Source organism: Rhinolophus sinicus, chromosome 17 (assembly GCF_057876585.1).
Source record: "Rhinolophus sinicus isolate RSI-liver-muscle chromosome 17, RSI-T2T, whole genome shotgun sequence".
NCBI classification, from domain to species: domain Eukaryota; kingdom Metazoa; phylum Chordata; class Mammalia; order Chiroptera; family Rhinolophidae; genus Rhinolophus; species Rhinolophus sinicus.
The window spans coordinates 155,596,568-155,623,427 of NC_142517.1; the positions used below are offsets into that span (position 1 = coordinate 155,596,568).

Genomic DNA, 26,860 nt, shown 5'->3' on the forward strand with positions numbered 1-26,860 from the left:
CCCCACTTCAGTATCTTAGGGCAGAATAACTTTTCTTCAACACAACTTTCATTCTGTTTTCCTGGGATGGCTTCATATGAACATGGACTTCAAAGAGGATGAGATTAGTGAGGGTAGGGAAAGGCAGAGAAGGTGTCTGCCTCCTGTACATCAAGTCCCCCTAAACAAAAACCTTGGAGTCATCTGTGAAGTCAAACCACAAATTTTATTGAAGCACCCTCAGAAATGCTCAGATCATCTCTTCTTTATCCCATTGCTTCTGCCTCATTTTGACATTCATGGTCTTTTGTCAAGACTCTTAACAATAGTCTTTTATCTTGTCTTCTGCCCTATAAGGACTTATACTCTAGACCCTTCCATACTATTAGAGTGTTATCTAAGAAATACACCTGGTTATGTTGCTGTTGTGAGTAATGGTCCCCAATGATTTTCCTTGTCCTTAGTATAAAATCCAGACTGCTTAACTTGCACATGCGGCAACGCCACCCCCCAGGCTTTATACTTCAGCATAAAGTTCTGCTGGTTATAAAGCCTGGGAGGTGGCAAGGGTCACAGTCTGTCTGGTAATGGTAGACCTAAAATAAAATTTTGAAATCTTAACACTGTAACAGGAAAGAAAGCCAGGGCTGACGTTTTATAATTTACATAGGCGATTTTAGTCACCATGCAAACATGGTAGTTAAGAACTTGGACTCAGACATCATGTTACTCCAGTTCAAATTCTGAATTCTGACTTCACTATTTACTAACCTGTCCTTGGGCAAGAAATAAACTTCTTTGGGACTCCTTGTATATAATACAAGTTAATAATTGTTCCTACCTCACAGGTTATTGTGAGGATTGAATTACATAGTACAGTGTACATATAAAACATTTAGAACAGTACTTGGCCTTAGTAAGATTTTAACAAATATTAGTTTTGTTGACTAACAAAAACAAATGTTCGTTATTATGATGTTCTATTGTGTTACATTTCTGGAATATTCAGAAAGAAAATTTTTCCTAATTTTAAACTAAAGTTGACCTCTCAGGAGGACATCATATTCTCTTTTATTTAAGTGGGGTGGAAAAGAGACTATATATATGTATATATGTGTGTGTGTGTGTATATATGTTTGTGTGTATATACACATGTGTATAGATATGTGTATGTGTATATATATATATACATATATATATATGTATATATATATATATATACTGTGTCTACTGGCATATATATATATATATATATATATATACATATATGAATTATTACCTAAATTTATGTTTATCAAAATCAAGTCTCCAAAATTTCTGTATTTTTATTATTAAAATATCTTCTTTCTTCTGTAAACTACCAACAAAATCCGTTTCTTGTCAGTGATAATTCAAATGGACTTATTATTGTTTTCTGAATTTTCCAATACCAATTCTTTTCTTCTAATTTTTTAAAGCAGTGTCTGGCATAGAACTTTACTCAAAAGATTGGGGTGATCAGATGAATTTGATCTTCTCTGTTGTTAACCTTAATTTAACTGTATTTTCATCCCTTTACACTGACTTTACCCCATACTTAATGTTATCCTTTTGTTTTCGAAGCTTGATGATTTTTTTCTTTGTTGTTAACCCCATCGTATCCTCATATTCCAAGACAAAGTCCCCTAAAGAAAGTACTCTCTCCATATTTTTGATATCTTACTCTTCATTGACTCTCTTTGTTCAGCCTTTAAGCAAGCATGGCTCTTATATTGAAAAATGAGCTCTTTGGTTATATTTTGTTTTGGTTTTTTTTTTCCCTTTACAGTGAATTTCTTTCTTTTTCTTTTTTTCCCCCAGTCTCGATATGGCCTCTTCTTTAGATCCTTAGTGATAGGAGTTCTGTTCAGCTAGTCCTCAGATGATTCTTGAGGTTGATTGTTTATAATTTATTTGTAATTTTGGTGTGATCCTGGGAGGCAGCAGGCACAGCTTTTACCTAATCCACCGTCTTGGACCTTCTCCAACAGCGAATTTCTGAAACAAGTTTTGTGCACCTAATTTCTTTATTTCTTTATAAGCCACATGTTGCTTAGCCACTCTCACTACTGTACTAAAATTATAATCTTAAATGTGTATAAGTATTTTCATAGTAATATTTTATAATATTTAAGATATTTTGTAACATAGTTTTCTTTTTTCCTGTCTTTTATATATAATATATAAATAAATACATATACATAAATATATATAAATAAATAAATGTTATATATAAATATACATATTTATATATATAAGCGTTTATATATATTTATATATAAATAAAGCATTTACATATTTATTTAAGCATATATATATGTTATATATATAAATAAAAACGCTGTTGAAATTTCAAATGAGATTGTCTCGGGGGCTTTGCTTTCTTGAAAACAGCAGAGCTTTGAGGAAAGAACTTGAACTTGAGAGATGAGGCTGGTCCAAGTCTGATTCCCTGACCAGCCACTGACTGGCATTGATTCTCTCTGAGACTCAGTTTCTTTCAGGTGTATAATTGCCTAACTTTCCTGGCTGTTACAGAGACGAAATAAAATATGCATATAAAGTTTTAGCATGTAAGAGGTACTCAATAAAGTGTAGGTTTATCCTATTTGTATTGAAAGTAAATACATCCATGAAAATACTGAATATTCTCTCATACAAAACATAAAAAGATGCTTTGATACCTTGAATCACTTCCTAACCCCAGCTCTCTGTGTTTCTTCATTCTCTTCATTCTTTCTAAGAAGGTGAGTGTGGGCAGCCACTGCTGGCCTCTGGCAGGTGTGGCTCTGTGAGCTGTGAATGAAGAAAGAGAATGGGAGCATCGATTACTAGTAAAGAATTCACAGGTGGCCTCCCAAGGCTGACCTTTTCCATCTCAGGTACTACCTTGATAGGAATTTAGTGATCTGTTCTACACCAGAATCCTGAGCCAGATCAGGGGAGAGATGTAGGATCTGGTAACAATGAGAAAATAAAAAAGCCAGCTGGATCCTCAAACTTTCATTATGCCATTCTTTCCCTGGATCAATATACAGCCTGTACTTGGCAAACACAGTGTACTGGGTTGAGGAGTAAAGGTAATGTTCTTACCACCAGAGAGGAGTGAAGCCATTATCAGGGCTTCATATCAGAGCCTGTTGATTCAGGTTTGCCTTAGATTGTCTTGTGCTGATGACCCTTCTGGGACTGAGCCTCGCAGCCATCCGTATGATCCAGCAATCCCACTTCCTGGTGTCATCCAAAAGGTGAAAACGGGGTCTTAAAGAGGTATTTACATACCCATATTCATTTCCGCATTATTCACAGCTGTGAATCATGTGAACAAACAATAAAACAGTTTCCAAATTCTAAGCCTGTTGCTCTTTGCAGGAAAAAGACTTTGTTGTTGTTGTTTTCTGAAAAATGGGTTTGATGACAGAGTTCACTGAATTAAGTTGTAAGGAGTGAAGAACTGGGGGACTTGTGGGATTTGTTTGGCATCCTGAGGCAGGATGATCATGGCTGTCACTCATGTGCACCCTCTACTTTTCCTATTCTTGTCATTTCAGATACTGATCAAGCATTGAGTCTGGGTGGAGGAGGAAAGCCTCCCCTCTCAGGCCACATAGGGTTTTTGTCCTTTAGAGGATGGCTGTGGTCTGAGTATCCTGATGACGTCTTCAGAGCTGGTATTTATCTGAATTTCAAATCAGAGTGTCGCTGGGAGAGCTTTCCTTCCCAGCTTCTCTTGGAGAGTCAGGGCCCCAGGGTGTTCTGGACCTTGAGTATCCTAGGCTGGATGATGGGCATAGTATCATGTACTCAAGAATCTTCTTCCTAAAGCACCTGCTCCTTTCTTTTTTAATTTTTTTTATTTTCACTAAATTTATTGGGGTGATTTTGGTTAGTAGAATTATATAGGTTTCAAGTGTACAATACTATAATACATCACCTATATATTACATTGTGTGTTCGTCAACCAGAGTCTACACTTTTCTTTGTGTTATTTCACTTTCCTTCTTAAAAGTTTCAGCAAGTAGTCATTGACCTTTGGCATTATATTTGACACCTTCTTCATACTGGCTCCTATCATCCTTCCCTAATTTGATGATTCGATTTTCAACTTGATCTAGTCAAGAACTTCCACTCAGTATAACTAATCTTTTCATTTGCTATTGTCCTGACTGACCTTGTTTTCTCTTGTAGGTCAGAGCCAGACCCTGCTTGGGGCTGGGCCTTTGCTCATGATTTCCCTTCCGAGTAGAATGTCCTTCCCTTTCCACCCAGCCTTTAAAGCCCAGTATAAGTTCCACCTCATCCAAGAAGCTTTTCTTCATCACTTCAGTCCTCAATGCCTTTAACCTTATAGCAAGGAATATAGACTACATCATTTATTGAGGAGGGGGATAGTCAAAATTCATAAATTTCAGTCTTTCATCTGTTGATTATTTGCTGTGTCCACTCACATAAGCTAGCTAAAAACATAATTCCTTCACCTATGTGATGCTATTCAAGCTTGTCATTGCTATCACAAACAAATCATATACTGCCTTGTTAATTGTATTGTTAGTTGTCTTTTATGCTGTTACTGGACTCAGTACTGTTATTACATTTCCATGTGTTTATTTTAACTACCTAATTAGCTTTCAAATTCTTTGAGGGGCAGGGAATATTGATGGTATTATGATCAAAGACCCAACTCCAAATTATCTTAGAGCTATTTATCTTAGAGGTACAATTGGACCGTACCTCCCAATAAAGTATGAATCCATATTGGAGAAGCTTATATTCTTATTTTGGTCACATGGATATAATAAATTGAAGATATGTGATAGAAACACTCTATAAACTGAAAGAGAGTCAGCAAGAGGGAGAATAAAGATGTTTGGTTTGTCTCAGCTTACCTAGGTCTGCCTTGCTGTAGTCACACAGAGTTATTAGAAAACAGGAAGTAGAAGAAAGACAGTAGAACTTGGGCTTATGCCATTTTATTTAATAGAAGTATAGTTTGCATAAAATAAAATATGCATTAGTTTGATTGTTGATAAACATATGTTGAATAATACCCATTAGATAAGTGTGTCTTTGTATTTTATTCACCTATTGATGGATGTTTGGGTTGTTTCTTGGTTTTTACTAATATGGACAAGCTGTTGTGTGCATTCTTGCATAAGTCTTTTTGTAGGTGTATATTTTTACCACTCTCGAGATTGTCAGCAGACTGGATAAAAAGCAAGATATGATGATACACTGTTTCCAAGTGACACATTTTAAGTATAATAATACAGACAGATTGAAAGTAAAAGAATAACAAATGATATAGCATGTAAACACTAAGCAAAAGAAAGCTAATATGGTTATATAAATATCAAATAAAGTAGACTTCAAGTCAAGGAATATTAACACAGATAAAAATGATAATCTCATAGGTTAAAAGGGCTGATTTGTAAAAAGACATAACAATCTTAAATATGAATGACAAAATCATAGAATTCCAAAATAGAAGAAGAAAAAATTGTCAGGACTAAAGTGAGAGACAAAGGCACAATTATTGTTAGAGACTTTAACAATCTTCTCTCAGTAGATAATAGGAAAAGTAGGGAAAAATTTGTAAGGATATAGATGATTTGAATAATATTATCAGTTATCAACATGAGGACCTAAATGATGTTTATACAATATTACACCCAACTGCAGATTATACGTTCTTTTCAAGTGCACATGGAACATTCACCAAAGGACATATGCAAGGCCATAAATAACTCTCAATTCATTTGAGAATATTTGACTACAATGTAATTAAATAATAAACCAGTAACAATAAGATATCTACAAAAAGTTCTTTTTTTTTTCCCAGAAATTAAGCAACACATTTCTAAATAATCCATGGATCAAAGAAGAAATCATAAGGAAAAATAGAAAGTGTTCTATACCAAGTGACAATTAGAATACAGCATGTTGACAATCTTAGCCATGGTTAAAAATTTTAACCATTCTGTTGTCTCAGGAACTGATTAATCAGATTAACATTTGATTCTCTTCAGAAGGACTGAGGAAGGGGATAGGAGAAAATCAGACTGAAGGCTGAGAATTATAGAGATCATGTCCACCATCAGCCAATATTTTCATTTTACTACAGTTATAATTAAGTCACTGGATTCACTAATAGATAAATATCCTTTTAATGTCAATAAAAAGAATGCTAAATAAATATTTTGGCAATTTTCCCTGATAAATCCTATATAGGGGTATGTATGGTGCTTCCATTTCCATCCAGTGAGGCACTAGGAGAAATAGTTTGGATACTGTTAATACTGACAGAGGTTATAACGAAAGAATAAGTTAGATAATGATTAAAGAGTGGAATAAACAAGCAAGGAAAGTTATGAAATCTCTGTTCTGAGATCTGAGACAAAGCCATCTGTCTTTGATGTTAGTTCAATCCTTAATGAATATATTAGGTTGGTGCAAAAGTAATTGCGGTTTAAAGGGTCAAAAATAAATGCAAAAACCGCAATTACTTTTGCAACAACCTAAGAAGTAGTCTGACTAAATGATCTCTTGGGAGGCCCCATTCCAAACACAAATCCTGTAGTTTTAGTTAGCATCGGTTATGGTGCCAATATAAGGGGAAAATACTCAATGCCATAAAGGAAAGTAGGGATTCAATTCTAAATCTAAGTCGTATCGTCTACACTTGATTTTAGCCAAGAGGCCGAGAAGCGATGTCATGCCTTCTAATTTACAAATTCTTTTATTTGGAAGAATATTTTCTCTATAGAACTGAATCCAATATCTTTCTCTTCTGTCTTCTCCTTTCCTCTCTTCCCTCTGCTCTCTCTCTCAACCAAAAGAAAATTCAGTTTCAATTTGTGATCATGACTTGAACTTTTCAAAAACTATGTGAGTCATATCTTGCCCTTTGATAATTTCCAAGTGATAAGGCTGCTTTTACAGATCAGCCTTTGCTTTTAATGATTTCAGTATGTTTTGTTTGGTGGGAGAGAGAAAAATAAATGGGAAATGTCATTCATATGAGTATGAGCCTGGAAATGAATATGTAGAGGCAAATGGTCACTTCTTTGGGGGAGGCTATATATTTTCCTGAGCCTTCTGCCCTTTTCCTTTCTCAAGTCTGCTGTTTTCCCTGCTTAGTTTGCAGATGAAACTAGAGGAGCAATATGGTGGGGGTGGAAATCACATGATCTGACATATGTGGGCTTTACATCTAGGTACATGATACAGAAGTGTTCAAAATCTATTTTATGAGTTCTAACCTTACATTTATAATTCACATACGTGGAGTTACATAGGGAAACTTTTAAATAGAGAGTGCAAAAGATCATTTCTTTTCAGTTAAAATTCCATTTCTCCATTTATTTCTGAAGACAAAAATTGATATTTTCATAATATTAAGAAAAGGAAGAAAATGCATTTGCCTATAATGCTTTCAATTCAAAAAAAGGTTTTACTTCAAATAATCTGAATTCATTCCAACAGCAACTTTATGAATTTGACCAGGATAGGAATTATCTTTATCGTAAAGAGAGGAAGGGGGGGAAAAGGAAGAAAAAAGAAAAAGACAGAAAGGCCAAGGGTCAAGAGATTAAGTGAACTGAGGAACAAAGAGGCTAATTCTCTATTTGTTTTCTCTAAAATGTATTAGGAGTGATTAAAAGCAAGGAAATATACTAGTGAGGGTAGCTGCCAACATGTTAATTAGACAGATGCATTTTTTACACATGAACACCAATACATTTTTTACATATGAAACAAACACATAGTTTTGTAGCAATATCTGTTTTCAACCTGTATCTTAATTGGTGCTATTGTCTCCTTTTAAGACTGCATCATGGTACAAAAAGAGTATCCCTTTTCTAATCTTCTAAAATTCCAATGTTTTTAGACATTTAAATAGGCAACAGTTTGCGTTGTCTGCATCTCCGATGTTGAGCTGTTCCTAGCTGCTAAATTTGGCTGCTGTACTTTCCATATCTGGAAAGCTGTTATTATTCTTGGGTCCACCCTGCAGACAGTCATCCAGGTGTAGAGTTTTCTGAGCAGCCAGGCAAGGCTCTTCTGCTTTCTACATACCCCTTCTGTTCTCAGGCTCAGGGCTTTAAGTGGCAGTGAGCTTTCCTTTATTTCTGGTCCGATAGTTGCTTCTCAGGGTCTGGCTTGGGCTCTGATCTTGACATTTATGTCACAGGCGTCACCGGTGAAACTGCTGGGAAACCAGATGGCTGGCCTAACTGAGGTTGGCAGCATCACTGTCCCCGCTACCTGCTCTACTTTCCTCTTCCTGTTGATGTTATTGCCCTGTGTTGTTGCTTTCATTCTTTCAATGTTATTTACTTTTCTATAGACCTTCCCAAATGTGAGTACCTTTCTATTACTCTTCTCATGCATTTGCTCTGCTTGCAACCCCATCATCCAGGAAGGCTCATGATTTGGCTGGCTTCCTTGGGTCCTTCAAGGGGTTTGGCTTAAATGTCACTTCCTCAACAAGACTTTCCCTTAGCACCCTATTTAAATGTACAACATACCCTGCTCCTCCCAACCTCCTACCCTGATGTGTTTTCTCTCTTTCCTGCAAAATCTTTTTCTATAGCAGTTAGTATCACCTGCTATATTCTATATTCAACTTTCTTGTACATTGTATCACTAAGATACATAGAATATAAACTTCATGAGGGCAGAGTTTTGTCTGTTTGGTTAGGTACTGTATTCTAAGCATCTGGAAGAATGCTGGCCCTTGGTTAGCACTTTAAAAATTGTTTTGTTAAATGGCAAACAGTATTATAAATTCTGAAAGATCAGACTTCTAGCTTTACATTTGGTCTTACTCATTTTGCTTAGTACAACACTAGGTATGATTTGAAAAGCATTGGGCAAAAACAGATAAGTAGCATCTGCTATGTGTACTGGGTATTTTACTTATCTTCTTTAATTCTCACTAGAATCCAAGTCCTTTGCCCAGAGAAGAACAGCTGGAAATTAGCAGAGTAAGGATGCAAACTAGCTCTGTCTGGCTCCAAAGTTACACCCTTTTTCTTCATAAGCATGGTGCCTACCAATTGACAGAAAGTAAGAGGCCTTCAAAATGAATAATGTTAGTACAAATCAGGTGTTGCTAGAAACAGAGTGTCAAAAATACTTGGTTAAAAAAAAAGATACGCAAATTAACTCCCTAAAAAGATAAGTGACAACCCCAACAGAAAGAAATCTCAAAGTGGTTAGAGCCATTACAGTCTTGTGTTAAGTGACTGGAAACCCAAGGTAACTAATTTTAAAAGGAAAACATGTATCTGGGCACATATTTTGACATACTTGATGAAAATACATTATGTATGATGTGAACCCAACAAAGACAAATGGTCCTAAAAAGAGGCAAGAAAAGCTTCATGCTCTTCAGTGTATTCTGATTGCAATCCCAGGAGCAGTAATAAATTGTATTTCTAAAACAAGGCAGATTTTATTGGTGGTAAGATCCTTTTTCCTGTCTTCTCTTTGACATCTTTTGATTTAATTATGCAAATGTAAAATTAGTTCTCACACTTAATTGGATAGCATATACTTATGGAGAAACCACATGATGTAGTAGCACTGGAGACGGGAAGGTGGTCAGCAGGCCCAAACCAGTTCCTGCCCTCAGGGAGCTCACAGCCAAGAAGGAGCAGCCACTGATCAGGGAGATAACATGTTCTGTGCCCATCTTCTGGAAGTGGAATTAGCTCTAATCCAGAATTTGTGTGAAAGGACTTAATAATTAATTTAATTATTTTCTTTTTCTTTTCTTTTTTTTTTTTTTTTTCTTTTAGTAAAAGATAATTTGGTGCTCTGTTTTTTAGGCAGCCATAGAATCTGGCAGTTGGAAATATTTTTGGAATTATGCATTCCAATTATTTGCCCAGGCAAGCATCCTTTCTACAGCATTTGCTTAAATAGTAACTCTGGCAATTGAGGATTATTTCTTATTCAAGAATAAGCATTTTGTTTGATGCAGGTCTAAGAATTTGAACATTATTGTTTAAATTGAATCAAAATTGTCTTTCCTATAACATCCATATTCATCTTAGATCTGTACTCTAGAGTCACAAGAGCCTGTGGCATATCCAGGCCCCCTCAACATGACAGCTTGTTAAATACTGTGTCTCTTTGAAATCTTCTGTTACTTGATTATTTTATTGGGTATGTACTTTCTGCAAGGTATTATTTTATGTACTTCAAGAGTTACAAAGAGGAGTACGTCATAGCCTTACCTCCAGGCTGTTGCATAACTATATCAACTAGTGTGTGAAAAGCAAGTTGCTATTGAGCTTAAAAAAGTGAAAGGACATACCCAGCTGGAAGGATGTGGAAATATTTATGAAAAACGTAATATTTGAAATTTAAAACTGCTGTTGTCTCATCAGGTTGAATTGGTGAGGTAGTGAATTTCAGATCATGAAAACAATGTATGTAACAACTTGGAAGTAGAAACATAGACATCAAGGTGCCATTTAGGAAAACTTGAGCAAATTCTTTCTTCTTTACCATAAGGTACTGGTAGGCGTTGACAGGAGATAAGGCTGGTGAGCAAATTTAGAGCATTCTTTGAAAGTTAGGAAGAGGAATTTATACTTTATATGGGTGGTAATGGAGAATGGTTGCAGATTCTTGGGTAAGGGAGACTAATGTAATTTTATACTTTCATTAAAATTCACCTAGAAGTAGTTTGGGGAATAAATTAAAACAAAGAAAAATGTATGCAGAAGAATGCATTAAGAGGTTAACACTGCATTCTTTTTATTTTTAAATATAATGGAAATTCAGAAAATTAAGAAGAGATTCCTCACAGAAAGTTTTCCAGAGTGATTGCTCCTGAAGAATTGATAAGATTGAGAAAGGCAAAAAAGAGAACATTGAACTTTCTGGGCTGGGGAAATAAGCTGCAGGGCTAGAAACAAGTGTATATGTATGTGTGTGTGTATGTGTGATGTGCGTGTGTGTTATGTGCATGTTTGATTTGTGTGTGTGTATGTGTGTGTGTGATGTGTGCGTGTGTGATGGAGAGGAGAAACAGTGAAGAGAGTAGTCTGACTTAGGTTAAGGGCATGTATTAGGAAAGATAAGGTAAGTTCAAACTATGGAGGTGACACAAATGTATACAGAAACAAAGTAAAACTTAGAAGCCTATAATTAGTCTGGCATCATGACAAATCAATTTTATTGACGATAAAAGAAAGTGCACTCAGTGAAAACAAGAAAGCCCCTGAGTATATATATAGAGTTACAGTTGTTAATTCATCAATGATTTACTGGATGGTTCATCTCAGGTGAGATACTGTGCTGGGTATTGTAAAAATCACAAAGAAAGGTGAGATAGGATAAGAAAGATGAGATAATAGGAGAGAAAGGCTTTGCATAAATAACTTTAATAAAAGGTAGAAATGACAAAACACTAAGTTATCTCTGAAAGAATGAAAATCAACCAATATTTATGAAGCATGTACTATGTCCCAATTATAGTGCTTAGCTTTTTCTTACAAATTTATTTCAGAAAACTCAAAATAAACCTTCATTTCTACTGATGAGAAAACTGAGGTTCAGATAGTTGAAGTCGTTCCAGCAGAGAAGTCAAGTTAAACCCACAATAGCAAGAGTATAAGGGGATACTAAGTTATTTCTAGTGGGTTGCCAGTTTGCTTAATAACAGTGAGCCTATGGTATTTTACAAGTATCTTAGGTATAGATAAGGATCTAGTGACTTAAAAAAATTACGTATTTCATACTACCCTTCTCAGCTTGTATATCAATGGTACATTTCTCACTTCTGAGGGAAAATGAGACAATGAAGTGTATTTATAATTTGAAATCAGACACCTGTGAGTTTAAATGCTGGCTCTGTGTTGTTGGTAATGGCAGTAAGCCAGGATCACCACCACATTAGAAAGTGACAACATGACTTTCTTCACAAAACATTACAAGAATTACGTGAGATAGTTTAATATCAAGAACCACTTAGAGTTCCAGAATTTAGGTCATGTTAACATGACATGAAGAGACAAATCCCTGGTCTTTTATGCTTTCATTCTCTCATCTCTAATTCTCTCTCTGTGAGACAGACACGTGTATGTGCGTGCATGTGCGAGCACACACAGACACACAGATTTTAGATCTAGGACACTTGGGAATGTAGCTATTTTTTGAGCATTGTTTTTCATTCCAAAGAACTGCTCCTGGCTCTGCCTGCTTCTTCTCTCCTGAGGAAGATGCCCAGACATTCAGATCTACTACCCCACTGAGGAGTGTAGAAGCTGCCTTTTTCTCCCCTGTAGAAAAGGGTGATGGCTGAGGGGGCAAGTGTTAGGTAGAAGTCCTCGATGAAGCAGAAAGCGTGAAGAAAACTAAGCTGGAAATATTCAGGCATTTAGAATAAATGGAACTGTCTCACTCTCATCAGGACAACCATACCTTGGGAAATCTTCTTTCTTACCAGACTATTAAGATCCAGAAGTGAAATTCTGTGATTCTAGTATAATCTATGCGTCAAAACCAAACTAATGTGATCAGATTAGAGGTGGCCTTCCAGCTGATAAGTCACGTAGGAAGGGTTGAAGTAGTTCATGTATGTCTAACATGCATTTAATCCCTCTAAAAGTTAAGCAGGGATGTAGAAATGCGTTGCTATTCTACCTGCAATAAAATAAAAATGGTTTATAAATATGTAGGCATATCTCATTATATCAAATTTATTTTTTCCCAGGAAAGTTGATTGTAAAATGATTATCAGTACATTGAATGGTATTTTTCAGGTATCATCATGATAACCATGGTGTGCGCTTGTTAAAAAATGGGTTTAAAAAGTAACAATAATTTACGGGAATACCTATACTGTTATAAAGAATATTGCTCAACAAATAGACTTTGAATATAAAATACTGAAAATAAGAATTCTTTTATATTGTAACTAAACCGAGCATTTAAAGAAAAGGGACAGTTTATCTGAACAGTATATACTGAGCCTATGTCTTCTTTTTCTATTATGTTCTGTTCCTAATCTATAGTGGAAAAACATGTAAGTCTGGTTGTTCAGAATTTTCTCTCTTTTACGGAAATTCTTAGTTATAGAAATGAGCTAGTGGATCAAGGTTAAAGGGAGAAGGATATGCAGAAACACAGTAAGTGACAATCAAAAAGTAAATGAGAATATAGACTCAAGCCTATGGATGAGGAAAGTAGAAAATCCAGGAAATAAATGTTCTGATAACATTTAGTAAATCTTTTCTTAGTTTACGTTTCCAGCATCACTCTAACATACTGAAGAAAACTAAAAAGTACAATTGTAAAATAAGATTAAGAGATCACTTTCAGAAAAAGACGTTCCTTAGAATTCTCAGCTTTCTAACTCAGCGACAAAATCCTCTAAGGTTTTTGAGCATTTATCCACAGCCATTGATTATAATATAAACTATTATATAATTATCTCCTTATTTATGAGATTTAATGAGCCAATGATTTTCTTAGTATAAATTTAACTTTAGAATAGTTATTATAAATGTGGAGCTTTGTGGAGTCATATACTATTTACTACTACATATCTTTGTTTTGTTATTGCCTTAACTTTTACATAACTTTACTATTTTTTGTAAATGTCATCTTATGTAATAACATGGCTTAATTTTTCTTTTCTATTTTGATTTAGAAAATTAATTTTCCTTTTTTATAGTGAGAAAAATAAAAGAAAGAAGGCATTGAAAGGAAAACACAGAAATATCAGCAAAATTTAGAAATCTAATTCTTAATGTCCTTTCCTTTCTGACTACTTAAAATAATATTGTTTGTCTTTCCCATTATTTATGGTCTTCCAAATATAGTGTCGGGCCTTAAAAGTTGTAATATAAAATATTCAATCTGGAAAATAGTGTAACTGAATTAAGTTTAAAAGCCATGTAACATATGTCATTTAGCATTCTCCTGAAATATCAAGATGATGTTAACAAGAATCAGAGCAAATGGAAAAAATAATAATGTGTATGACCTCTGAAAACTTTATCCTGTGAAATCAGAAACGAGACTATGATTCTTATTTCAAATTTATATTGCATACAAGTCTTTTGAGATGGAAAAAAACATTCAGGTGTTGCTCTTCTTATGTCTTGTATCTTTTGGTAAAACATTGCATGTTCACCCTTTTAAATATCTTAAGAAACATTCACTGACTAGGATCAATAGGAGAGAAAACAGTGACCCTACAAGTAATATGTTCTCTTGGTGTGTTGCTGATTCTGGTAAAAGGCTTGAGATGTATTACATAATGGTTAGGAACATGGATTCTGTAGCCAGAGAGCATGGGTTCAAATTCTGACTCTACTATTTCCAGCTGAGCGCTTATGCATGTTGCAAATTACTTAACTTTTTGATGCCTCAGTTTCCTCATGTTCAAATGGGGATGATCACAGATTCAACTTCATCAGGTTGTTACAAGAATTAAATGGTTTTATAGGTCTTGAAATAGTGACTGACAAAAAGTAAGCACTATGTGTTATTATTATGGTTAATCTCCCCCCAAAAAATATGTTTGGCAAATCACTTTGTAAATTTTGAACTCTTAAGTTATTTTTTTTATTTAGAATCTTTTGTATAATGAGTTAGCCTATTGTTGAGCATGTCTGTAAATTAAGACCAGAATATTCATATATTCATTTGATAAATGAAGATAATACTCACCATAGAGATTTTTGAAATATTTAATTATAGGACAGATTCCTTTGGGGAAGGAATCTTCTAAGTATCTTGCCTGGTTTCCAAGTCCTAAGTGTTTTATTGTATGGAATGAATATATATACATATTCATATATATGTATGTATAGATACATTTGTAATGAAAATGGTGAAACTAAAAAAATGTATATGTGTGTGTATATATATGTATATGCATATGCTGATGTTCATAATGTTACTCTCTAAGTATTGAGGCTAAAGCGCACACTTGTTGGTTTTTGTTGACCAGCATCAACCCCCCCTTATTCTAACAATAGCACCCCAACTCTACTTTGAAGAATGTTTCTATACCACTACCAAAACCCTGACTGTTCCTAGGTTTCAGGTGAGGTTTCTTCCTAGTTCCAAGGGTGGGCCATTTGGCTTAGGGGAGGCCAATCAAAGTACAGTGCATGGCATTACCCTGGTAATTACCATGGTGATTACTTTAGGGATGGGTATGTGACCCAATGGAGTCAATGAGATCCAATGAGAGTTTTTCTGGGTCTTTGTTCCTGTTGGGTTTAAGTCTGGGAAGTTGGAAGGTTGCAGCTGCTATAGCGTCTTACTACAATAAGCAAATCTGTAGAAAAGCTATCACCATGGAGGTCAAAGCCAAAGGATACAGCATAGCTAGGTGCTAGTAACATCAGTTGAGCTCCCAAATCATCCCAAGCTTAATGCTACTGTAGACAATAAATCTTGAACCAGTGGACTCCCTCCTTCCTTCCTTCTTCCCTTCCTTCCTTCCTTTTATAAGTTCCTTTTTTCTCTTAAGCAAGTTTGAGTCATTCTTTTATCTCCTATAACCAAAAGAGACTTTCAATAATGACTAAAAAGTTCTTTTTGGCTATATCTTCTCCTTGCTAATTCCCAACAAATACATTTTTTTTAATGAAAATGGTGAAGCTACAAAATATGCAAAATAAATCAATGTAATAATTATGACTGTTTCTGATTATAATTGGTGTCACTGTTTAATTTTTATTTAATCTTTATTTTAGTCCTTATTTGCACGAACAGGTATTTCTTTTTAAGACTGAATAAAGATTACAGTTTTTGGTGTCAGACTTTGAGTTTGCCTCCTGCCTGTATGATCTTAGGTGACATTTTTCAAACCTCAGTGCACTTCCTTTCTTCAGTTTTCAAAAAAAGACCATGAAAGTGTTTATCTGACAGGGTTGTGAAGAGGATGAAATGACACAGCACATGCACACATCTTAGCCCAGTCAGTGACTGGCACATAGTAAAACCTCAAATCTTAGCCATGTTAGTTGAAAGACTAGCATTTAGTATTCCACTGGCTTTCAGTTTTCTTCTGGTTGCTTTTCAGTCACTCAAATCAGATATGAAATAAAATTAGTGTCTCATCAGGTTAATTTTATTTCTAGAGAAAGTTAACTTGTATAGCACAAGGACCATCTCTTTGTTGAATTAGAAAAGCACTTTATTAAATTTCAAATATTCTGGAGCTGAAGCTAAATTGCATGTAATTGCTGTTTTATGAGTTTTTATTTTTACCCCTTCATTATTTACTTGCTTTTTACTTTTAATTTGAATTATTTGTATTCATCAAATGACTTCTGGCTTAGCAAATCAAAAGGTTGAACAGAAGCTTTTGGTTAACAGAATTAATAATTGAAATCAGCAAAGTCTTAACGTTTCATTCTAAGAAAAGCCTGTAGAAGATCAGAGCTCCATTACTGAAAGATTTGGGCGGCTTCAAATATACGTGTGTGTACATTGTGAGGGGTTTGTCTTCACAGTTCCCTGCCCTCTAGTGGTAGTTACAAAAATGCCATTTTGTAGTCCCCACACAGGAAATGCCCGTTCCTACTTCAGCTACCAGAATCCTTTTACAGGAAGTTAGGTGTGGTCTTTGAAGGAGAATTAAAAAAAAAGAAAAAAGAAAAGGAAAAATGAAAAAAAGAAAAAAGCATGATGGAATTTTAGCTGCAGTCTTCTTGGTGCCAGTTTATCAATCCCAAACTCTGGGTGTGAAAGATTCTGCAGGGGTAATGTTTTAATATTCTTATTATGCTTATTCTCTGTGATGCTTCTCTACCTTTACAGTAGAATACTTGAGGGAATTTGCAGAGGACCACTTTCATTTTGAAACTGCTGGCTGCATGTTTTAGCATGTCTCTTCTCTTAGAACATTCAGGCACAGCAGTTTCCTACCTGGAGTGTGCAAGGAGGGAACTGCCATGCCTGTTGCCAGGCTTAAAGATCTCTGGGACTGGGTGAGGAAAATGAGGGATGTTTTGGAGGCACTGTGATACTGAAGGCTGTCTGCTAGCTGGTGGCTGACAGGTCCTACCTAGCATACTTTAAAAAAAAAATGTGGAGATGTATGGTACAGTAGCTTATGTTATATTTGGCATATGCTGAAGAAATGATCTGGATATTAATGAATTTGACTCTTAGAAAATGCACTTCATTTAATTAAATGGCAATTCTCATTTCTGTAGGGTGGAGGTTAAAATGGATTGACATTTTTAAAAAAGGAAAAATAGATAAGTGATTGTATACAGATGGCATTCCGGATTCAAGATTTTGGTTGTGTTATTTCAAAAAGCAAACTCCTGCCACTGAGTCAGAGATAACAGTTGGGATGATTGGTGTGTGCTCTGTTGAGTTATATGTGTTAGTCCAGTAAAATGTGATTAGAATACAGTAAAACTTCATTTACGTTCTTGCAAAGGCCAATGTAATAGGAATTTGCTTAAAAGATAAACTATGTTCAACTTAATATTTTTTTTCAAGTCCAAACCCTCGGTGTAGATTTTATTAAATGGGCACTATTTGAGAAAATGGGCTATCTCTGCAGTATTTCCTAAGGAACTGCAAATTTGGTAATTTCAGAAGCAATTGCACAAACAGCAGCAGGTTGCTAAACCAGGGGGTCCAAGCTCCAGACCTCTGACGTGGGTGACTTCCTGCCCAGTTTGGCAGGAGCTGGATCCCTTCCTGTGCAGCTTCCAAACAGTTCCAAAAGCAACCGGGCATCCCCTGCTCCTTCCTGCTCCCTTGTTTTCAAGCAGTATCCACCTATGTTTCCACAGCCTGGCATGTCAGAATTTCCAGAGCTTTTTACCAGGTGCGTTGATTTTGAATAAATTCTTAAGGGTAGAAAAGTAGGCCAAAGGGAACATAGCAAAAAGAGAGAGGTACATGCAAGATCCTTGCACAGCCCCGGTTCTACAATGTTGGGTGATTATTCATCTCTTGTTTTGGATCTCTATATTTTTGCAGAAAGGATGTTGAAAAAGATGGCTGCCAAAATATTCACAAAAGCGAAACAGCAGGCACAAACCAGTATCCTCCATTTCCTAGCTCTGAATTGGATAGTTCCAGTTAAAACATTTTGGGAGTGGGAGATGAGATTACCTCATAGACAGCTACTGAATATGAAAGATAGATCTCCATGCAAGCTGACAAATGCATGAGAATTCCCTGGATGCCAAATACAGCTTTCTTAGTAAAATATGATTACATATAGCTTGGTTTACGTATTTTATCTCAATGTCATGTGAGTGCCAAAGTCACTTTTGTTTCCTAATGGCATTGCTTTCTTTTTTTCTCTCTTTCTCTTGTTTCCATAGCACTTTCTTATGCAAGGAGCTAAACAGTGATTAAAGGAGCAGGATGAAAAGATGGCACAGTCAGTGCTGGTACCTCCAGGACCTGACAGCTTCCGCTTCTTCACCAGGGAATCCCTTGCTGCTATTGAACAACGCATTGCAGAAGAGAAAGCTAAGAGACCCAAACAAGAGCGCAAGGATGAGGATGATGAAAATGGCCCAAAGCCAAATAGTGACTTGGAAGCAGGAAAATCCCTTCCATTTATTTATGGAGACATTCCTCCAGGGATGGTGTCAGAGCCCCTGGAGGACCTGGACCCGTACTATATCAATAAGAAAGTGAGTTTTTAGTAAAATTGCTTTTCCTTCCCCTGCTGCCGAATTGGTGACAGACTGTTCCCAGGGATGTCTGGTAAAGAATGCTGTGCCTCCGCCTCTCTGTCTCAAGTAGCACTAGGATGCTGGGTGGGCCTGACTATTAATGGCCCCACTATATTTTAAGTGGTTTGGATGCATTCATTTTAACCTACATTCCCAGCACAGGCAGAAAACTGAAGAGGCATCCTGCAGCAGGGGAATTGAGGAAATGCAAAAGTCTGTCACCTTACAGTGTGATGAAACAAAAAGTGAAAACAAGGAGTAAATTTTTCATACATGTATCTTATATGTCCAAAAGCAGTATCTAAATGCCTCTTTACAATCTTGAGCTCTATATAAGGTGTTTTGATCTTCAACAGGTTTATGCCCTCGTACCACAGAAATAATAGCAGGTGATTTGCAAGTGCTCAAAAGAGTTTGATCCAAAAACACACTTGGGAAACCCTGAAGTTCTTGTGAAAATTTTTCTAACTGAAGAAGTATTCAAAGCCACATTTTTATGCTTTTCACGAATTACAAATAGTGTAAGAATACTGATATCAAAACTTGATAAAGATGCTAAGAATTTCTATGGCATTGACTACAAATTTTCTTTATTTTCATCTTTAAATCCTCGTGTCACAAAATTTAGGAGAATTTATAGTGCTCAGAAAGAAAAAGCACCTATCATTATCTCATATGTTGGCATTTAGTATGTTACTACATTTTTTATAAGGCTATCTTTCTAAATAATGGTCTCGCCTTTCTCTTAAAATGTCCTTGATGTATATTGTAAGTTATGTTTTATGTATTTTGCTTTCTTTTTCAGACGTTTATAGTATTGAATAAAGGGAAGGCAATCTCTCGATTCAGTGCCACCTCTGCCCTGTACATATTAACTCCTTTCAACCCTATTAGAAAATTAGCTATTAAGATTTTGGTACATTCATATCCTTTTTTCAAATATTCACTTAATATGATTTTGCTCTTTGAGTTATTGAGCTGTGAATTTTTTAAAACTATGTGGTTGGTTGGCTACGTTTTTTGCTGTTTTTTTTTCTTACCTCTTTCTCAACAGTTAGCATATTGTAAAATAGGATCCTAGGTAAGTGAACCACTTTTTCCCATCTTGTATTTCTCCTCTTCCTGACTCACTACTTCTTTCTTCTTTCCTCCTCTGCTTCCTTCTGAATTGCTTGCTACATCCAAGGGCTTCTTCATTAATTTTGACCATAATACCAGGTTCTCCTTTTACAAGTCTGCCTCTCAAATTTTATGATGTTATGTAATGGGTCAAATTTATGAACTAATTTTCTAAAGAAAATTACATTTTCTTTTTACATTTGGAAAATATATACATAATCTGAATTACACAATTTTATTTCTTTTTAGTCTGAATTTTACTTTCTTTTCTCATTTCAGCATTTGAAAGCTTTGAATTAGTAAATATTTACAACTGTGACTATGTTTATAATAGCCTTTCGAATATTTCTCCAAATTCTTTTCCCAACAGTATTTAGCATTCTTACTGATTTTCTATTTTCTCTTCCTTCCTTCCTTCATTTTCTTTCTTTCCTTCTTTTTTTTTTTTTTGGTCACTGGTCCTGTGTTCTGGTCAAATCACAGTCCTGTTATATAGCTCTCCCTCATTCTCCCTAATGGCTTAATGTCTACCTACCCATTTACATCCTTATTTTATTCTTCATTCTCCTTACTGAAGTAGCAACTCCCTAGAAATGGGATTGATGACACTCTGATGGGAGATGGCAATTTGATTTATTCCTGGAAGTTACATAGAGTAGTTGTGAATGATGGTTTAATTCCGCACAAGGAACAGTGGTCTGGCTGACTGCCAGCCCTGGGAAAACCAAGGAAGCAAAGGTTTGGAAGACTGGGGCTGTGCCAGGCAGGGATATTTACAGGAAGAACACAGCAGCCTTTGAATGAGGACTGAATGCATCAGGAACCAGAGGTAAGGTTCCTGAAGGGGAAACTGAAATTTAAACAAAGCCTCAGGTAGGACACCTTTTAATGTTTCTTCTTTAGAGAATCTTTGCCCGGGATTCTGCAACATGGCCAGCCTAGAGCCTGGCTTGAAGGCTTGCAGTGTAAAAGCTCACTGCCCTTACCGGCCCAGAAAATATCTGAGTCAGGTAAGGTGTGGAATAAGCTTGGTACCAGGGAACTCGGTTCCATTCTGGGTGGAGGGACTGTAAAATCATGGCCTCAGACTTGCCTACCATTGTGGTAAATGATATCCTCAGAAGCATGGCATTCTGGGATTCAGTCTCCTTCTAACCTCTAGTTCATCCCTCTCCTCCCCCGAAGTTCTGCATAGACATTAACATATTTTAATTTGATATTTGTTTTATGTTTTCAGATTTAATAATTTCTTCAGAATTATCTAAAGCAATTTGCTTCCTTACCTTTGTTTTAAGAGAACCCAGTTGTACAGGAAGAAAAAAAATGTCTTTGAATTAGTATTAGGAATGAATAATAAAGTTGAGATTTAGATTTGGGTCTCTTAAATTATAAATTATGGTCTAATATTATGTTTCAAGTATTTGTAATCTGTTTACTGAATAAATATTTCTATATATTATTTATTATATTTTACAAATAATTGTAAACCCCTTGTGTAAACATTATTTTTACATGAAATTATGTGAAAACTCAGACTTAGTCCAATGCCCTGTTCAGAGTAGATATTGGGAGAGTATATATTGAATAAATAAGTGACTAGTGAATCAGAGGCTAGTGAATCAGATGCAAATCAAGTGATAAAATGGAAGGTTTGAATAGGTCAGAAAAATCTATTTTGTCCTGAATCTGAATAATGAGATGGAATTTTAAAAGCCTAATTTTAAAAAAACAGGCAGCTTTTTGTTTTAAGGATTTTGTGTGGAGATCTTTGAGAATGTCATGAAAGCTATCATCTCCACTCCAAAAACTACTAGGAGGTTAGGGAGCTCATGAATTTTAATTTAAGTCTCTCAGGAAAGGACGACTACCAGTGAAAGAGGAAGAGGGCAGTTTTAGAAGTTCTGATCAGAGAACCTGGGTGTTGAGGACATAGTTTATGATGGGGTCTCTCTAGGAATCAAGATAAAGCTTGAATTTGAGGCTTTGACCTTGCTTCCAAGAAGGAAAAAAGAAAACCTCCCTGGGGCTAAATTGTGAGGAGGCTGCAATGATGCAAGTTGAAATGTTAAGGCGGCCAGGTAGATCTATTAAGACTTGCCAAACAATCTACTCTCCTAGAACCTTATAAATGGCCTATAGCCACACATTTCTTTTAGAAATCTTTCTAGAAAAAATAGTTTTTATAAAATCTCTAATCACCTGAATTAAAATATTATATTTCAGAAAGCTCACCTAGGAGGAGAGATACAAGAAAAGGAAGGTGGGCTAATAGTGTAAGATGGATAAATTCTTCAGTCTTTTGGTGATAGTGGCACACTTCATTAGAGATGGTAGTAAACTTTGAGATATGTAATACTCTACAGTTTGCAAGAGATTTTCCCAATGGTTGTTTTTTTTGTTTTGTTTTGTTTTTTGTTTGTTTTTCTCACGTTGCAAACCCTAGGCTTAAATCCTGGTTTTCTGACTTCAAGCACAGTAAATTGAAAATGCTTAGAGATAGTGACGGTGGGTTTAGGCACAGTTGAGAGGTCATTGTGTATTTATTACCATTAGTTTCTAAGCCAGAATGTGGCCATTTAAAATAAAGAAATTTGTATTTTAGACCTAGACTGACACCTCAATGAGTATTTCCAACAAACATCCCGACTTGTTTCATAAAAAGCTGTTATCTTCATTAGAAACGGTTGCATATCAAATAAGCTTTGTTTCTTAATTTTGGCAGAATAAGAAGTTATACTTATGCTTGCTATATTTTTGCCAGGGTATATTTTGAAAACTGAAAATGCTTTTGATGTGCCTAGTATCTTAATGTGATAGTTAAATAAAATATGGTTTTATTTTTTAGGTAATAAACATGTTAAAAATAATCCATATTCCTAAAATTCCCAGAGTTAAATGTGTATCATGTCAGTTTTTATGATTTTAACTTAATATGCACACTTTTTTATTTTTCATTTATTACTCATTAGTCTGTTGATTTGCAAATATTTATTGAGTACTTACTATGTGGTAGATGTTCTTCTAGGCATTGGGAACCAACATTGAACAAAATGAAGTCCCTGCTCTCATATAGTGACATCTGTGTGTATATGTGTATTTGGGAGGAGACAGATAATAAAAGTAAATTATATGTCAGCTAGTGATAAGTGCTACTAAGAAAAATAAAACAGTGTAAAAAGAGAAGAGTGGCAAGATACTGATGGAGGAGTCCTCTCTGAAAAGATGTCATTAGAACAGACACACAAAGGAGTGAGGGAGCGAGACAGGGACATTTTGGGGGAAAGTAAGTCTAAGGGGAATAGCAAATATTAGGACAAAGTGTGAAGATAGATGTGAAACTGGTGTGTTAAAGAATCGGCAAGGAGCCCACTGTAAGTGCAGCAGAGTGGGAAAGGCAGGGAGTGGAGGACATAAGGTCAGTGAGAGTGGAGGTCAGGGGCTGAAGTTGAAAGTCCTGGTGAGGACACCATACTTATTCTGAATGAGATGGGGAGAGATGCCTGAAGTGTTGTCAGCAGAAGATCAATCATGACCTGACTTACATTTTACAAAGATCACTCTGGCTGTTTCATGGAGAATGGGCTACAGGGGAGTAAAATACAGAAGCAGAAAGATAGATTGAGGGCTTACTGCCATTATGAATGAAGTCAAGGGATGCTGGTGGGTTGGACTATGATAGAAACAATAAGGGTGGCAAAATGTCATCACATTTAGATGTATTTTGCAGGAGAGCTGACAAGATTTACAGAACAATTGGAGGTGGGGCATGAGAGAATGAGCAGAGCTAAGGATGCCTCCAAGTGTTTAGTCTTGTTCAAGAAGGAAAAATGTAGTTGCTGTTGACTGAGCTTGGTATGACCTCAAGTAGAGCGATATGGTGGGTAAAATCCAGAGGCTGGATTTGAACATGTTATTTTTGAGATGGCTATTAGACATTCAGTGGAGGTGTTGCATGGAAATGCAAGTCTGGAATTCAGGGAAGGGTTGGGCTGGAGATATACTTTGAGAGATGTCAGTATATGGATGGTATTTAAAGTCATGACAAAGATACTCCAAATCACACAACTAATTTAGAACTGCCTATCATTCACACAGGGAGGAAAATTAAAAACAGCTTTTGGTATTAGAAAACCTGGGTTAAAAAAAAGAAAACTTGGGTTCAAACCCACCTCTGACATTTATGTATTAGTTATATGACCTTGGGCCAAGTCACTCCAAATGTTTTGAATCTCCGTTTCTCCATCTATGCAATTGTAATCGGAATTTATACATCAATAATAATAAAATGTCTGAGAAGTCCCTAGTACGATAACTAGCACTTAGTAGATAGTTGACAAACAGTAACTATGACAAATATTGTTGGTAGTAGTGGCTACAACTGAAGCAGCAACTGCTGCAATATTAATAAAGGAAACTTCTCATATTGCTTAAGGAGTTCCACATAGAATATTGTATAAATCACTACTCTCTTGCATCTTGACTTTGCAAACAAAATTTTTATACAGCACCAGAGTTTGGAGCTATAAGTGACCAAAACACACACACACACACACACACACACACATATACATATATATATATACACACACATATATATATACATGTATATATATATATTTATATATATATATATATATATCCAGAGAGTTTCCAGAAGAATTCTTAACATATATATATATATATATATATACAATTCTTAACATATATATAACATATATATATAATTCTTAACACATATATATAACATATATATATAACATATATATAACATATATATGTATATATAATTCTTAACATATATATATATATAACATATATATATATATGTTAAGAATTCTTCTGGAAACTCTCTGGATATTATATGTCATTAGAAACTCCATGAACAGAAGCACAAACAGTCAAAGTATTAAAGAACTTGCTGAAGCCCACGTGGGTTAGTAAAGGATGCATCTGATTAACAGTTCGTTGCTTTAAAGCTCACGCTGCTTCACCCTACCTATGAGGATACAGGGGTGGACCTGGCAGTACTTTAATTATCCAGGTTCCATGTCAAAGGCTACATAAACCATTTTCAGTATAAACTTGAAGAAATCTCTCCTCATGTACACACAGGAAATACTTTAGATTTATCAATTCACGGGTTACTATCAATAAAAAGATTAACATAATTTATTAAGAAATTGATAGATTTGAAAAATCATTTTTTCCTAATATTATGTAAGTTTAGTCTGCCTCTATATTATTTTATATGCCAAGGCTCTTAAGGAAATATTATTATGGGATACATTGTTCTTTTGAAAAATGAACTTTAGTTGATGTCTTGGCCTATGTATTTAAAAATAATATAGGATTTATGCATTTTTTTACTGGTCCTAGGCCCCTGAAATCTGCCTTGGTGTGGAGTTTCTATACTTTGTCACTGTTTGGTATTACCAATAGAAAAATCTATACCCACATTTTTTTAATATATTTGTATATTTGTTATGATTATCTGAAACCCTACTATTTAGTCACTCACCAAATTCCAAAAATTTTTAAAGTATGTGACATAAAATGAATCCACAATGATTTTTAAAAATTAATGTGTTTTGAAACTATTTAGAGATTGTTTCATAAACTAAAATCTCACCCTAATTATCTCTTATTTTGTTTTAAAAGCAAAATAGTTTTATTTGCTTTCCTTTTTGAGTATGTAAGGATTTCTAACTTAAGTGTATTTTTTGTTAAAATGATAGACATGCAATGTGGAAAACACCTGTTTGAGCATAATGCTTTATTAATTATTACTTACTAGACAATAATCATTCTTTTGTTTATTAATATTGAAATATATATATACACATACATATATATATTTTACTTCATTACATATAATTAAATTATAGCATTATAAAGAGTAAATATTTTTAAGGGTCATAAAATCATGGCTCAGATCAGGTGACATAAATCTCATGAGGCTATTAAGTTCTATCTTACATTTATCTCATTTATCTTATGTCCATCCTTTCCAAAAAAAAAAAAAAATTATATATATAAACTTGTATACTCAATATATGTGAAGAAAAATTTCATGCTCTAGTTTTGTCCCATATGAATACCTGTATCATCAAAAATCATTAAAAAGGAAAAATATTCATTTAGTAATAAATAGTTGCAAAATTGATTTCGTTCAATAGTCACATAGCACTGTGTGAAATGACAAGGATATAGTGGTAAACAGTATAGACGTGGTTCCCGCCCTCATGAAGTTGACAGTCTCGTAGAAAAGAATCAACATTAAAATTAGTCATTGGAGGAATAGTATAAGGTGATACAGGAATACATAACTTGTATATCTGAACAGGTCAGGTGTTATTGTAAATAACTTTCTACTAGAAATAACGTTTAATCTGAGTACTAAGTATGAGTTGACTAGGGTGAAGTAGAAAGCATTTCAGGGGAGAAGAGGTGGCATTTGCAAAGATCCTGCTTTGAGAAAGAGCATACTTCATTAGATGATCTAAAACAATTACAATAATATTGAATAGGGTAGAATACAGTGAAGAGTAAATAGTACAAAACTAGAGAAATAGACAGGGGTCAGACCTCCTAGAATCTAGACTATGCTAAGACATTTGATCATCCTAACAATAGTGGAATGCTAATGAAATGATCTGAATTACATTTACAAAGGTCATTTTGGCACAGTGTGCAGAACGGATTGAAAGGAACCAAACACGGGTTCAGAAAAAGCAGTTTGGGGGAAACTGCAATAATGTAGATTAGATTTGATGGACACCTGGACCATGTAGTAATGTGGTTATGCAGAATAGTTGACTGAATCCAGAGATAGAAGGTAGATTTGACAATATTCAGTGCTAAGTTGGATATGGAGACTTAGGGAGGGAGAGAAATCCAAGATTGCTCCTAGGTTCCTGGCTAGATATGGGACATTTTATAAGATACAGAGATATTAAGGGAGCAGTTTGGGTTGTTTTTTTTTGAGGGGGGGGGAGCGGAGGAGCAGAGAGATAGGATGAAGAGATTTTTAGTTCAGTTTTAGAGCTCAAAAT

General features: G+C 35.1%; 1 protein-coding gene across 5 annotated transcripts in view; it reads left to right on the top strand.

Annotated features, from left to right (window-relative positions):
- The window catches only part of LOC109445177 (sodium channel protein type 2 subunit alpha), a 126,876-nt gene that overhangs the window by 23,918 nt on the left and 76,098 nt on the right, over nucleotides 1–26,860 (top strand). For 3 of the 5 annotated variants that reach the window (XM_088794057.1, XM_088794058.1, XM_074337232.2), the window contains 2 exons: nucleotides 18,330–18,647; nucleotides 19,495–19,612. In XM_088794057.1, the coding sequence (XP_088650183.1) occupies nucleotides 18,381–18,647; nucleotides 19,495–19,612 (385 nt within the window). In that variant the 5' untranslated portion in view covers nucleotides 18,330–18,380. Of the gene's footprint in view, nucleotides 1–16,584; nucleotides 16,740–17,694; nucleotides 17,825–18,329; nucleotides 18,648–19,494; nucleotides 19,613–26,860 lie in introns of those variants that run through there. The other 2 variants (XM_088794056.1, XM_088794060.1) reach the window with 2 other exon arrangements.